The sequence below is a fragment of the Sinocyclocheilus anshuiensis genome, unplaced genomic scaffold (assembly GCF_001515605.1).
Source record: "Sinocyclocheilus anshuiensis isolate Anshui unplaced genomic scaffold, SAMN03320099.WGS_v1.1 scaffold842, whole genome shotgun sequence".
NCBI lineage: Eukaryota > Metazoa > Chordata > Actinopteri > Cypriniformes > Cyprinidae > Sinocyclocheilus > Sinocyclocheilus anshuiensis.
In genome coordinates this window covers 540,491-553,476 of record NW_015536509.1, presented here as the reverse complement: position 1 = coordinate 553,476, position 12,986 = coordinate 540,491, and the positions used below count along the sequence as shown (strand labels likewise).

General features: G+C 36.2%; 2 protein-coding genes across 2 annotated transcripts in view; both read left to right on the top strand.

Annotated features, from left to right (window-relative positions):
- The window catches only part of LOC107691745 (histone deacetylase complex subunit SAP130-like), a 34,311-nt gene extending 25,464 nt beyond the window's left edge, over window positions 1–8,847 (top strand). The window contains exons 10-21 of the mRNA XM_016490549.1: window positions 133–237; window positions 1,933–2,074; window positions 2,242–2,360; window positions 2,489–2,761; window positions 2,890–3,064; window positions 4,108–4,212; window positions 4,344–4,705; window positions 4,943–5,158; window positions 6,107–6,232; window positions 6,309–6,412; window positions 6,498–6,611; window positions 7,704–8,847. Of these exons, the coding sequence (XP_016346035.1) occupies window positions 133–237; window positions 1,933–2,074; window positions 2,242–2,360; window positions 2,489–2,761; window positions 2,890–3,064; window positions 4,108–4,212; window positions 4,344–4,705; window positions 4,943–5,158; window positions 6,107–6,232; window positions 6,309–6,412; window positions 6,498–6,611; window positions 7,704–7,862 (2,000 nt within the window). The 3' untranslated portion in view covers window positions 7,863–8,847. The remainder of the gene's footprint in view (window positions 1–132; window positions 238–1,932; window positions 2,075–2,241; window positions 2,361–2,488; window positions 2,762–2,889; window positions 3,065–4,107; window positions 4,213–4,343; window positions 4,706–4,942; window positions 5,159–6,106; window positions 6,233–6,308; window positions 6,413–6,497; window positions 6,612–7,703) is intronic.
- A 2,960-nt stretch (window positions 8,848–11,807) lies between these two features.
- The window catches only part of LOC107691586 (unconventional myosin-VIIa-like), a 36,758-nt gene continuing 35,579 nt past the window's right edge, over window positions 11,808–12,986 (top strand). Inside the window, exons 1-2 of the mRNA XM_016490255.1 lie at window positions 11,808–11,825; window positions 11,959–12,060. Coding sequence (XP_016345741.1) covers window positions 11,808–11,825; window positions 11,959–12,060 — 120 coding nt within the window. The remainder of the gene's footprint in view (window positions 11,826–11,958; window positions 12,061–12,986) is intronic.

Here is a 12,986-nt window from a genome sequence, read left to right as displayed (position 1 = left end):
TGAATTATATTAGTGATCATTAAGAAAATACATCTTTTATATTTATTCAGAGGGGGTGTACTCATTTATGCTGTGCACTGTATGTATTACAGTACTAAAGACCTGCTATGTCATTTTAACACATTTTTAAAGGCGCCACCCCCCACACTCAAATATCCAATAGCAGCATTGTCACTATGACTGTGGCCTCCCACTCCTCTCATGCCACAGCAGTGACCACATCCACCATCCCTGTGGGTAAGTTACCTTTAGCTCATCTGCTCTGGAATTGTTTTTATTTCTAGTAGCACAGAAGTATATAGGTGTTGTATTGTTGCAGGTATTGTCTAATACTGTAAATATATAAGCTCTGGAGGACATACTAAGTACTAGAATATTGTAAATTTTCTGAATTAAATCTAGGGTGTACTCATTTCTGCAATCCTTCATTTAAACAAAATTGGCTAATTTACTTATCTTACAGAAAATATTGGCATATATTTTGTTGTTTTTATTAAGTATATGTTTAATGTTTACATTTTGCCATCTTTCCGTGAATTATATTAGTGATCATTAAGAAAATACATCTTTTATATTTATTCAGAGGGGGTGTACTCATTTATGCTGTGCACTGTATGTATTACAGTACTAAAGACCTGCTATGTCATTTTAACACATTTTTAAAGGCGCCACCCCCCACACTCAAATATCCAATAGCAGCATTGTCACTATGACTGTGGCCTCCCACTCCTCTCATGCCACAGCAGTGACCACATCCACCATCCCTGTGGGTAAGTTACCTTTAGCTCATCTCTGGAATTGTTTTTATTTCTAGTAGCACAGAAGTATATAGGTGTTGTATTGTAGCAGGTATTGTCTAATACTGTAAATATATCAATTAATGCTAGAGATATTTCATACTTATTAGTCAGATTAGTTAACCCTTGTGACATTCAGTGTAGTATACAAAAAGATTACCCCATTTTACCCTTTTTTTATCAGTTTAAGAATTTATAGTAAGTTTGAGCAGATTATTATTTGCTTGTTACTAACATTTTGCACCCAGCATGGTATTTATTGATTAAAACTATGAAATTTTAAGGGTGAAATGTGATCAATAATATTTCCTAAGGGTAGAATCAGAGACTGTGTAAGGCAGAGACAGTCCAATCATACACAAATCGCAATATCACGTGGTCAATCGGCTGTTTGTTTACTCTTGATTACATAAACTACCGTGCTAAATTTTACAGTCAGAATTAAAAGATTAATACTTTAATTCAGCAAAGAATAAACATTGTTATAAAAAAACTATTTCTATTCATCCAAAAGTCCTGAAAAATCCTGTATTACAGTTTCCACAAAAATATTACGCAGCATTTCAACATTTATAATAACTTATTTATATTAAGCTTCACATATCTTTATTGGAAAGGGTTTAAACAATGTTTTTCATGTTTCATGAACCATAAACAATTTTTGCACATGCAACTGTGGAACAGTCCTTAAGACACTTATGCCGGGAACACACTACACAATGTTCAAAGTTGTCAGATCACTGTTGTCATTTTATTCTTGGTTTGAAATATATTATTAAATTGTGATTTACATAGATTTCATTCTTTCTGCATTCAAACAAATAGGAGCTGTACTTGCATGGCTGGAAGTAGCTGCCTGGAGGCATAACGTCTGTAATGGCAGACTGAACAGACTTGCCCTAAAATGACTTTAGTTGAATGCAGGAAACATTGTGCATGTATTCATTTAACAGTCTCACTATTTCGATGCCACAGCTTTCACACTGGGAATGCACCTATGATGCCTTTACATAGTTGCAACAGAGCTGTTGTTTACATTGTTTTACAAGCAGATTTTCCAGGAAGATTTTGCTTGTAAAATGGTGAAAGCTTTAACGGATGGAATGAACTGTCGATTTTTCCCCGTCTGTTTTAGCTAAAGTGGTCCCGCAGCCCATCACACACACGTCGCCACGTATCCAGTCCGAATACACTGGAGAAAGGGGCAACCTCATCCCTATCTCTGGTCACCGCTCTTCTCCCAACCCCATCACCATGGAGAACCGCACTGACAACAGGTATAAATCCTGTCTATTCAAAATGTTAAAGGACATAAGCTTTTTTACATTTAAAATGTGTTTTTGGCAGCAAACTGGCTATTTTCACATCAGGTTTAGGGTTCAATTAGGACAAGCATATGTCTGTTTGCCCTGCTTTTAATGGGATGTTTTATGGCTCTCCACAGACAATCTGTTCCAGTGCAGTTTCAGTACTTCCTGCCCACCTACCCATCAGCACCGTACCCGCTGACCCACACGTACACCCCCATCACCAGCTCTGTGTCATCCATACGCCCTTATTCAGGTACCATGGTGCTTAATCAAAATAGATAAAGAGAAAGGATTTTCTTTCACTGCAAGCTTGATTGATATTGGTGGGTATTAAAAATGTTGGCTTTAGATTATCCATATTTGTTTGTCATGTGGACACAGTAACTGCTCAGGCGCCCAGTGCAGCCATGACCGCCCAAGCCGGTGTAGGAGTCGCGTCTGCAGTTCATCTGAACTCTATGCAGCTGATGACGGTGGACCGCATCACCCAGATCAACACTCAGAACATCCAACCGACTGCCATGGCAGCGCAGGGCATCCAACCAACGCCCATCCCATCCCAGGGCCTGCATACGTCTGCCCAGATCACAGCCCCGAGCATTCAGCCTACACCAGTCAACCAACAACAGCCTCCAACAGAGTCTAAAGCTTCAGGTGAGGCACCTCAGATCAGCTCTGAATCCTGAGATCCACCTTCAGTTCTCCACATGTGTTCATACCAAGCATCATTTCTTAAAGTTAAAAAAATAGTAGAGATGAGTGTTTCTGTTTTTTTTTTTCAGTTGTTCTGGCCGATGGTTCCACACTAGTGGCTAACTCTATTAGCAATGCCTTCAACAACAGTCAGCCTGCCACCACTGTGGCCCAGACGCACAATCAGAGTGCCAACGCTGGAACCCTCTCACTTGTGATGTCCCCTCGACCCAGCATCTTGCGCAAGAAACCTGCCAATGAGGGGTGAGCATTAAAAACCCACTATTGTCATGTTCTCTGTAATATTGTTCAAGTGTAAATCTCACTATGAGATATCCATGTCATATTTACCAGCAAAAAATACAAGCGAGTCCTGCATCAATTTATATATTTAAAAGTATTTCCTGTGTGCGTAGTTTAAATTCACATTGTAGAAAACAAAAAGGAATCCAGAACCATGTCATATTTCACCCCAGAATTACCAACAAAAAAAGAAATTCCATTTTGGAAATGAAGAAAATCAATTTAGGAGTACTACAGTTTTGTTTGCATTGTCAAAGTAATTTTGCTCCCAAATTGTATCTTCTAATTCAAGAAAACATTTTCATTACTGTAATGAAAATCATCTTGTCCAGAAACAATGATTTAAAAATAAATTAATGACTACTACCATTATTCTTCCTTTACTGCCTAACAATTTGAACAAATGTTTTTCATTACGTTACTTAATTTGGTTGCTAATTGGCTAATCATCATCAAAACATTTCACAAAATTTTGGTACTAAAAGGTGTTAGGTGTTAGATTCTTTACTTGGAATATAATTTCATTTATATAATTCAGAAGGAATTGTATAAATATATGACCAACACTTTTCTAATATGAGAATCAGTTTTTTATGTTGGTATTGTTTATATATTGTAGTGTTTATTAATGGTTTGAATTAGATTTTTTTATTTTGTTAATTTTCATTTTAATTTTAGTGCTTTTGTCATCTATATTCATTTTTTTTATTAGTTTGTATTATTTTTATTTCAGTTTTAGTAATTTTAGTACTTCAACAAACATTTAAATTAGGCAGTTGCCAAATGATTGTATTTTATTTTATTTCAGCTTTATTTGAATTACTAAAAACTATTTTTAATTGTTTTTGGTTTAAGTAACAAATACAACACTGATGAAAATCTACCGTAAATAGTTTCTATGTCATTCTAGTATGCTTTTAGTTTAGTAATTTAAAATTCTTTTGGAAAAAATGTATTGATGTTCTCAGAAGTGTCATTAATCTGTCTCTGTTGATTTATTAAAGTGCTGCTGTTAGGAAGAACCTGATCCCAGGTCAGCTCAGTGACTCTACAACCCCCAGAATCGATGGACCCATCAGGAGTGCATCAGGATCACCTCGTCCTGCAGGGTATGAAGTATTCAAATTGATCTTACAAGATCTCTTGTCTTATTTAATAAATTTGTCCTTTTCATTGTAGTATTACTTGGTCTAATTGCAGCTTAGTTTTATAAACACTAAATCTTCAAACTCTTTTGCAGAGTGAAGCCCAAACCTGACATCCACATGAGTCTCGCTCCATCAGTAACTGCAGCAGTAGAGGCTATTCCTAGCCATGGAACTGAACAGCATCCTCAACACGTGGGACCACCTCCCTCCCAGTTGGCTTCTCAACCTCTCCCCTCCCTCCTGACATCAGCAACACCCCCCTCTCAACCCACTCCTGCTCTTTCAGCCATACCTGTTGCCATGGCAGTCACCCCGCCAATCCCCTCCATGGCCAATGTAGTGGCCCCGCCCACTCAGCCAGCAGCCAGCACTAATTCAGCATGTGCCATCAGCTCCACCCTCCCAGAGATTAATATTAAGCAGGAGGCGGAGCCTATGGATAGTACAAAACCAGGTGGGATCTTTATGCAAACAAGATTTTACACTAATAGTCAATCTATCTATAAATCAGCCTGAAAATTAATCCTGTTGTATTTGACATGGCGATAAATTCATTTAACCAGTATTTTACATATTTAAAACAATGAAAAGATGACGTAGAATGATGTTATACTTCAGAGAAACACATATCAGAAGACAGAAACATCAGTCTGCTCATACTTTACCTGATGAAGTAGTTTCTTTCCCTCAGTGGCATCAGGGCCAAACAGTGGTGCACAGATGTTGGCAGTCCCTGCCACAGACATCACCCCTGGAGCCTCACCCAGAAAGAAGCCCCGCAAGCAGCAGCACGTCATCTCCACTGAGGAGAGCGAGATGATGGAGACCAACAGCACAGATGAGGAGAAGTTCCCACCCCTCAGCCAACGTGCAGAGAAACGCAAGTCCCCTCCTAAAGAATACATTGGTAAGCTTTATTACTATGAAGCTGTTTCTTCAAGGTTTTTAGAAGATCCAGAAAGGTCCTTGAACATGTGGTTTGATAAGCTGAGAGTTTTCACTTTGTAGGACAATGGTGTTTTCATTATTATTTTTTTATTAGAATAGAATTTTAGAATTATTATTAGAATTTTAATTATTTTATTTTATTAGAATCAGCACAAATTAAATAAAATAAAAATACTTCTACGATATTTCAAATGTTACTTTAGAAGTGTACTTTTATAATTTAAATCATTTAAATACAATTAAATATTATTGAATAATTTAAATCTTTTTTTTCCACATTACAGTAATGAGAATGAGGTTGTTGCATTTCAGAACTACTAGTTGGAGGAAGGTTATTTGCCATAAAAATAGTGTCACAATGTGGGAAAAAAAATGTATTTGTTGGACACAATTTGTTTTTAAAAATTAAAATCATCAAATTAAAATTTAATTAAAAACCAGTATAACAAACACTACAATGATACTTACTAACAAGTCTTTGATTGTTGTTTCTCCTATGTCTGAAAAAAAAAGTAACTTATTTTCTTTGTGGAACATCTTAAGGCTCCTTACCGCCTTCTACCTGTGAGAGTCCGCCAACCTTTGCTCTAAATAGTACATTATGAAATGGTAACAGTGACAGTGTTGTAACATAACTGAACAGAGGCCAAACTTAATAAAGTTGCTGGAATAAGATAAACAACATAGAGATAAAGATCAGAATTATCCTTCCAACCAGTTTGTAAGCTGTCCTGGAAATGACTAGCAACTGCAGTTGCTCTGATGACATCTATACATTTTTGACTTATCACAAGTTATGTAATATGATTTGATATTGAAGTTTATTTAAGAAACCCAGTTTCATTACTAAGACAGTGTAGCCTCTAATGCCTATATTAAGTGTATCTGTTTCTTCATCTGTTTGCAGATGAAGAGGGAGTTCGGTATGTTCCTACCCGAGTTCGTCCTCCGATCACTCTACTGCGCCACTACCGTAACCCCTGGAAGGCGGCATACCACCACTTTCAGAGATACAGTGACATCCGTGTCAAGGGTATTGTCCATTTTGCATGAATACAATTATATAGTCTGTCATCATTCATTAATACCAGCTTGTGTTATCCAATCAGAGGACAAGAAGGGCAGCCTGCAGGATGTGGCCAATCAGAAAGGGGTGGTGTGCAGAGCCCAGGGCTGGAAAATTCACCTCTGCGCAGCTCAGCTCATGCAGCTGGTGGGACTTTCTCTTTAATTCATTACCAGACCGTGGTTATGTCAAGCTTATGTCAGAATGAGTGTGTTTTGTCACCTGTCTGCAGACGAATCTGGAATGTGATGTTTACAGTCGTCTGACGACTCTCCAGGAAGGCCTCGTTCCGAAGAAGAAGGCCGGAGCCAATGATGATCTTCACCGTATAAATGAACTCGTACAGGTAAAAGCCACTGATCACTTTTACCCACACATGTTCACTTTCATACAGGTTATCATGTGTTTTATTTCATTGGTTTCAATCAGTGTTTACATTTAGAGTACCTTTGCCGTCATTGCAACGCTCACTTAAATTAATCTTTAAAACACCAATAAATTATTTAATTAAATTGTTTAATAATAATGATTTAATGTAATAACCTTGTTAAATGTAGTCTTTAACAGATCTCAAAATAAATATCAATTTTTCATACTATACATTATAATGTTGTGATGCCTATATTCATTTGTAGCATTATAAATTATTTTTTATTTATTTAGACAAAAGAGTGTATACTTTTAATAGCAGCCATTTATTGGTAATTTTCAGCTTCTGGTGTCAGCCAGAATTTTATTATCTGTGCATCCTTACTATATAAAAAAAAAATATATATATATATATATACAGTATATATATATATATATATATAAATGTTTATTGAGACTCCTGTTTCTGTACTGATTAGTTGAGTATTTAGGCAGCCTAATGTATTTAGATATTATTTGTACTGTACGTACACTGCCATTCAAAGGTTTGAGGTCAAAACGTGTCTTTGAAAGAAGTCTCTTATGCTCAAGACTACATTTATTTGATCAAAAATACAAAAACCGTAAAACTGTGAAATATTTTCTATTTTGAAATATTTCTTATCAATGTTGAAAACAATTGTGATGCTTACCTGGAAATCATGATATATTTTATTCAAGATTCTTTGCTGAATAGAGTAAATAATAAAAACTTCATTTATTTGATATAGGAATCAATTTTTTGATCAATTTAATGTGTTCTTGCTGAATAAAAGTATTTTCTTTGGGGGAAGAAAAACCTTCTTACTGACACCAAAATTTGAAATGGTATTTACACAATTGGTAGTAATTATAATTTAATTTATGCATTTAGCAAGCGACTTACAGTGCATTCAGGCTATACATTTTTTTACCAGTATGTGTGTTCCCTGGGAACTGAACCCACGACCTTTTGCGCTGCTAACGCAATGCTCTACCACTGAGCCACAGGGACACTAAACACTAATTATAATACTGTTTCGTTGTATAGGGGAACATGCAGCGCTGCAAGCTGGTGATGGACCAGATCACAGAAGCCCGTGACTCCATGCTGAAGGTGCTGGATCACAAGGAGCGTGTCATGAAGCTGCTCAACAAGAACAGCAGCACAAAGAAGCTCAATAAGCTGAAGCGTAAGGACAGAGCGTGAGACAAACTGACCAGATATGGGACAGAGTTCAGCACGACCACAGACCCCTCCTGCACCACGGCCCCTAGCATGCAGGCACACTGCCCTGCCTCACTCGATCTCTACCAGAAGACGGTCCTGATCTGATGGAAGGATGTCTTCATCTGGCAAGCCCTTCCTTTCCCAGAAGCTGTAGGGAACAACAATGTTCAATTAACCTCAACATGCATATTTAACTGTATCTTCACTGAAATATGAATGTCTAAATGTTTCGTTTCAATCAAGACGTTTTAACTCGGTCACAAAGAGGTTACTTTAGAGAAGTTGTTGGATGTTGAAGATTCCATTTTATTCAAAGTTATACGTAATCATCCATGGGTGAACCACAGATATCAGTAAAAACAATGCTGTACATCTTCAAGTCAATAGATTATATTCACCACTTTTTCATTTGGGTGCCTTGAATGATGACCTGGTATTGACAGTCTGTACTGTATCAAACACCAAATGGCAGTATTATGTATTGGTCGTTCTTGGAACAGAAAGGTTTCCATTTTGTATTGTAGTGTTCAAAACAATAAGAATTGAGAAGCCATAACAACACCATCCTCTCTGTCCTAGGTGAACAAAGACTGAAGTATTTTACCACATGTATTGTGGGAAATGTTAAAGGTGCTTTGGTGAAATGGAGTATTGTGCCTTTCCGTGTGCCTCATATGAATGACATGGGTTTTGTGTGATGGAAGCAGTTCCTCTGGTCTAATGGAGTCTGAATGTCTGCATCATTTTACGTTCTCACGTCACTGCCTGTTGATTTGTGAGGAAAGTTTCATGAATCAGCAGTCTTGCAAGCACTGCTCCGGCTCCGGGGAGGGTCGGGGGGATTGCATTCAAGCATTAAAGGTGGTGAAAATCATGTTCAGATATGACATGTCAATCAGAATTTAGAGGAGAGATTTGATTGTGCATATGCACACAGTTTTGTATCTAAGTTAAACCTAAGTATATCAAAAATAAGCCCTCTTCCATTTTTTTTCTTCGTAAATGAACAATATGTTTATTATTCGGCTCCGGGGAGGGTCGGGGGGATTGCATTCAAGCATTAAAGGTGGTGAAAATCATGTTCAGATATGACATGTCAATCAGAATTTAGAGGAGAGATTTGATTGTGCATATGCACACAGTTTTGTTTCTAAGTTAAACCTAAGTATATCAAAAATAAGCCCTCTTCCATTTTTTTTCTTCGTAAATGAACAATATTATGTTTATTCGTCCAGTTAAGCACTGTCATTTGTGGCAAAGATGAAGCTTTGTATACCGTTTAATCACTCCGTTTCATTTTGAATGACATTTCATGTTGCACTCCGCTGCTGAAGTAAAGATACTTTGTACATGAATCTGGATGTTTGTTTGTTTTTCTACAAAGCCTAATTTAATCCAAGGTTGATATTGGTGATATTCCTTCCCATAAAAGCAACAAAATCCTGGTTTTACCACTGCATTTAAACTATACCATTTTTTAAGATAATAATAATAGTTTTATTCAAGCACACATTAAATTGATCAAAGGAACGGTAAAAATATGGGGGGAAAATTAAGCAGCCTAACTGTTTTCAACATTGATCAAATTAATTTTTTTTCACATCTAATTAGTATACTTAATATATTAATTTAAATGATATAAACAGAGGACAGTTATTTTAAACTCTAAGAATATTTAGTGATATTACTGTTTATACTGCTTTTTTTTTTTTTCAAATAAATGCAGACTTTGTGAGAATAAGAGACTTCGAAACATTAAATAGACTTGGCTGGCTTGAGCAATAAAGTTTCTTGAGGTTTACTCTGGAAATCATTTTTATTAGTTTATTATTTACTGAATGGCCAAAAGATTCAGTAAGAGAAGTATGCATTGGTCAAAAATCCAGAAAACATACTAATCCCAAACTGGTATTTTTGAATGATAGTCTATGTATAGTTTAAATAAGTGTTACTTAATTCCTTGAAACAAGCAGGTATTTAGGTTTAGTTTTTTGTTTTGTTTTGTTTTTTAAATAAGGTGCAGTTTATAGTGTTTTTTTTCCCTCTCTGACAGTACAGCCACTTTTTATTTGGATAATAAACCAATGTCCAAATCAAGATCCTTGTAGGGTTGTCTTAGGGCAGGGTGTCAAACTCAATTCCTGGGAAAATTTCGAGTTTCCCACTCGTAATAACGACTTTGTGGGGGCATTCATGTGCGTTCAACTCGTAAATACGATCTATCTGACATGACTTGAACGCACCATAAGGCCCTGTCCACACGAACGCGGTTATTTTTTAAAACCGCAGCTTTTTCTACGCGGTTAGGCCGAAGCTTATAAACATATTAAGGCCCTGTCCACACAAACAAGGTTATTTTTAAAACCTTTTTCTACTCGGTTTGGCCGTTCGTCCACACGCAAACGCAGCACCAGGTTACTGAAACCGAACATTTTTGAAAATGCCTGCCGGGGTGAAGATTTTCAAAAACTCCGGTTGCAGTGTTATTGTAGACAGCGAAACTGGAGTTTTTGGCTTGTGACTTCGGTGCCAGCGCTGTTATCTCCGCCTACTGGAGACTTTTTCAGGCTTCTGATTGGCCAACATGGCTTTACGGTTGAGATTATATCGCCACCTTTTGGTTTGGCATGTTCTTGACAGTGCTTCATAGCATGCGTTTGCGTTTTCATGTGGACGGAGATTTTTTTTAAAACGAAAGAAGGAAAAACTCAGTTTATAAAAATACGTGTGGACATGGCCTAAAAACTCTGCAGGGCTTCGGGCCTTCAGGAATTGAGTTTGACACCCATGTCTGAATAGAAAGGATTTAGATAAGTAATGTTTATCGGTTTGTAGGGTGTGACTAATGTTTGTAGTTTCTATGCACTTAAATAATTGATCCCTCCTTTCTTGAGTAATCTATTGTTCTCCAGCAGCTGGTTTGGTTTCAGTCTTATCTCCATGGAGACTAATAACACAGAACTTAACACTTTCCATCCTTATTCCTCAAACACACTAATTAATTGCGCTTATCTGAGTTGCGGCTGTAATACTTAAGCCTTTTTTTTAATGCGGATCCCTTCATGTTTTTAGGGGCTATAAAAAGTCTGAATATACATCAACCTCCAGGAAATAAAGATGCTTTGGTGTTGACCTTAACTGTGTACTTTGAAACTTGCTAGCTTCTTCTAAATGTTTTCATAATCAGTGCGTCAGTCATTTATGAAAACCACTGCTTATATGACACCCAAGCAATTCCAGTATATGTACACTGAGACTATGCAAATGAATGTAGGCCTATCCTCTAGAATCTCACAGTTTTACTGCTTAACAGCCGCTCTGACTCAAATAATAAAGCTGTCCTGCAGTATCATCTTCCTCTTACGTGAAAAGTCCAAAAGGCACATGTCATGCGCAGTTAATGGATAGGGGAATTTTTTTTGTTTTTGTTTTTTTTGAGAAGATGCACAGCATTTCAGATTTCATGTGTCAAATGTCTCAAGCCACTAAGAAGCTCTTGATTTTTAAGTACTTGTCTAACTCATGATTTGTTCCTGACTTTGTTGCAATTCAGCTCATTGGAAACTTCCAATGAGTCAAGCTCTCGGACTGCTAATGACGTCTCTTCACAGCCCTCTGTGGTTGATGGTGATAATCAGCCCATGATGGAGCAAAGTCTAGGGGCCATAAAGAGATGAACATAGGGACATTTCCTTGTTGCTGTCACACAAGCGAATGGAAAAATTAAGTTTGGACACGTATGTTTTTAATTCCTTCTTGGAATTAGTCAGTGAACTTTAGTGAAAAGTTTCATACAAGGCATAGTTTTCAGTTTTACACGCTTCAATGAGAATTACATTTCCAACTGGTTAATATATTTATTTGCTTGTCTTGTGGGGGTTTTAATGTCAATTAGATGCCAGTGGTACAAAAGGGACTGTTCAAATGGTGATGTTAAAAAAGGTGTGTATTCATTTATTTACTTCTTATTTGCTTTCTTGCCCTAAGCAATATGTTATTGTTCTGAAATTGTGATATTTGAGCTGGTTGTGAATAGTGTTTGGTTCTAAAATGTAGTTAATGTGAATCTGAATAGGGGGATCACTTCTGGATTGACTCCAGTATTGGGGTCCCTATTGGAGGGTATGTGAAGGTCTCAGCCACTGGACAGTGTTGCCTGATTGATGATGAAGGGAAGGTAAAAGCCATGACTCCTGATGACTTGTACAGTAGGAGAGACCGGTGCTAACTCTCACAAGGGCTTTTATTTGTAAGGTTTTGAGTCTAAGATCTAGTTACACAAAATGAGATTTCTCTAGCTACATGCAGTAGGTCTATATATAGTTCAAAACCATCGTACATTTTTTATTTTGAGAATTCTGTCCTTCAAACTAAAATTTCACTACATATTTTGTTGCTGATTTTGATTGCCCTTTTCAGAGTTAAAACATTTGTTAGTTTGTCTGTTTAGTCTTATAATTGTACTATTTTTTACTAATTGTTTATTTAATTTAAATATGATGCTAAATGTGCTATATAAATAAAATAAAATATTAATAAATAATTATCAATGAGTTCATAATGTAATATTATATTAAATATTAATCTTAATATTGTTTTTTTTTAAACAGAAAACCCCATAGGCTGTTTAATGACCCATATAGCCTTTTTTGCCAAGGCTTTAAGACATGTGTCTATACAGGAAATTACTTAAATAAGTCTTCTGTTCACCAAGCCTGCATTTTTTTGATCCAAAGTACAACAAAACAGTACAATTTTGAAATATTTTTACTAGGCTATTAAAAAGAACTATTTTCTATTTGAATATATTTAAAAATGTAATTTATTGTGATTTCAAAGCTAAATTTTTAGCATCATTACTCCAGTCACACGATCCTTCAGAAATCATTCTGATATTCTGATTTGCTGCTCAAAAAACATTTATTTTTATTATGATGTTGAAAATGTTTTCAGGTTTCTTTGATGAATAGAAAGTTCAGAAGAACCTGAAATAGAAATCTTTTGTAACATTATAAATGTCTTTATCATCACTTTTGATCAATTTAAAGCATCCTTGCTAAATAAAAGTGTTCATTTCTATAATTTTCTTTTCTTTTCTAAATT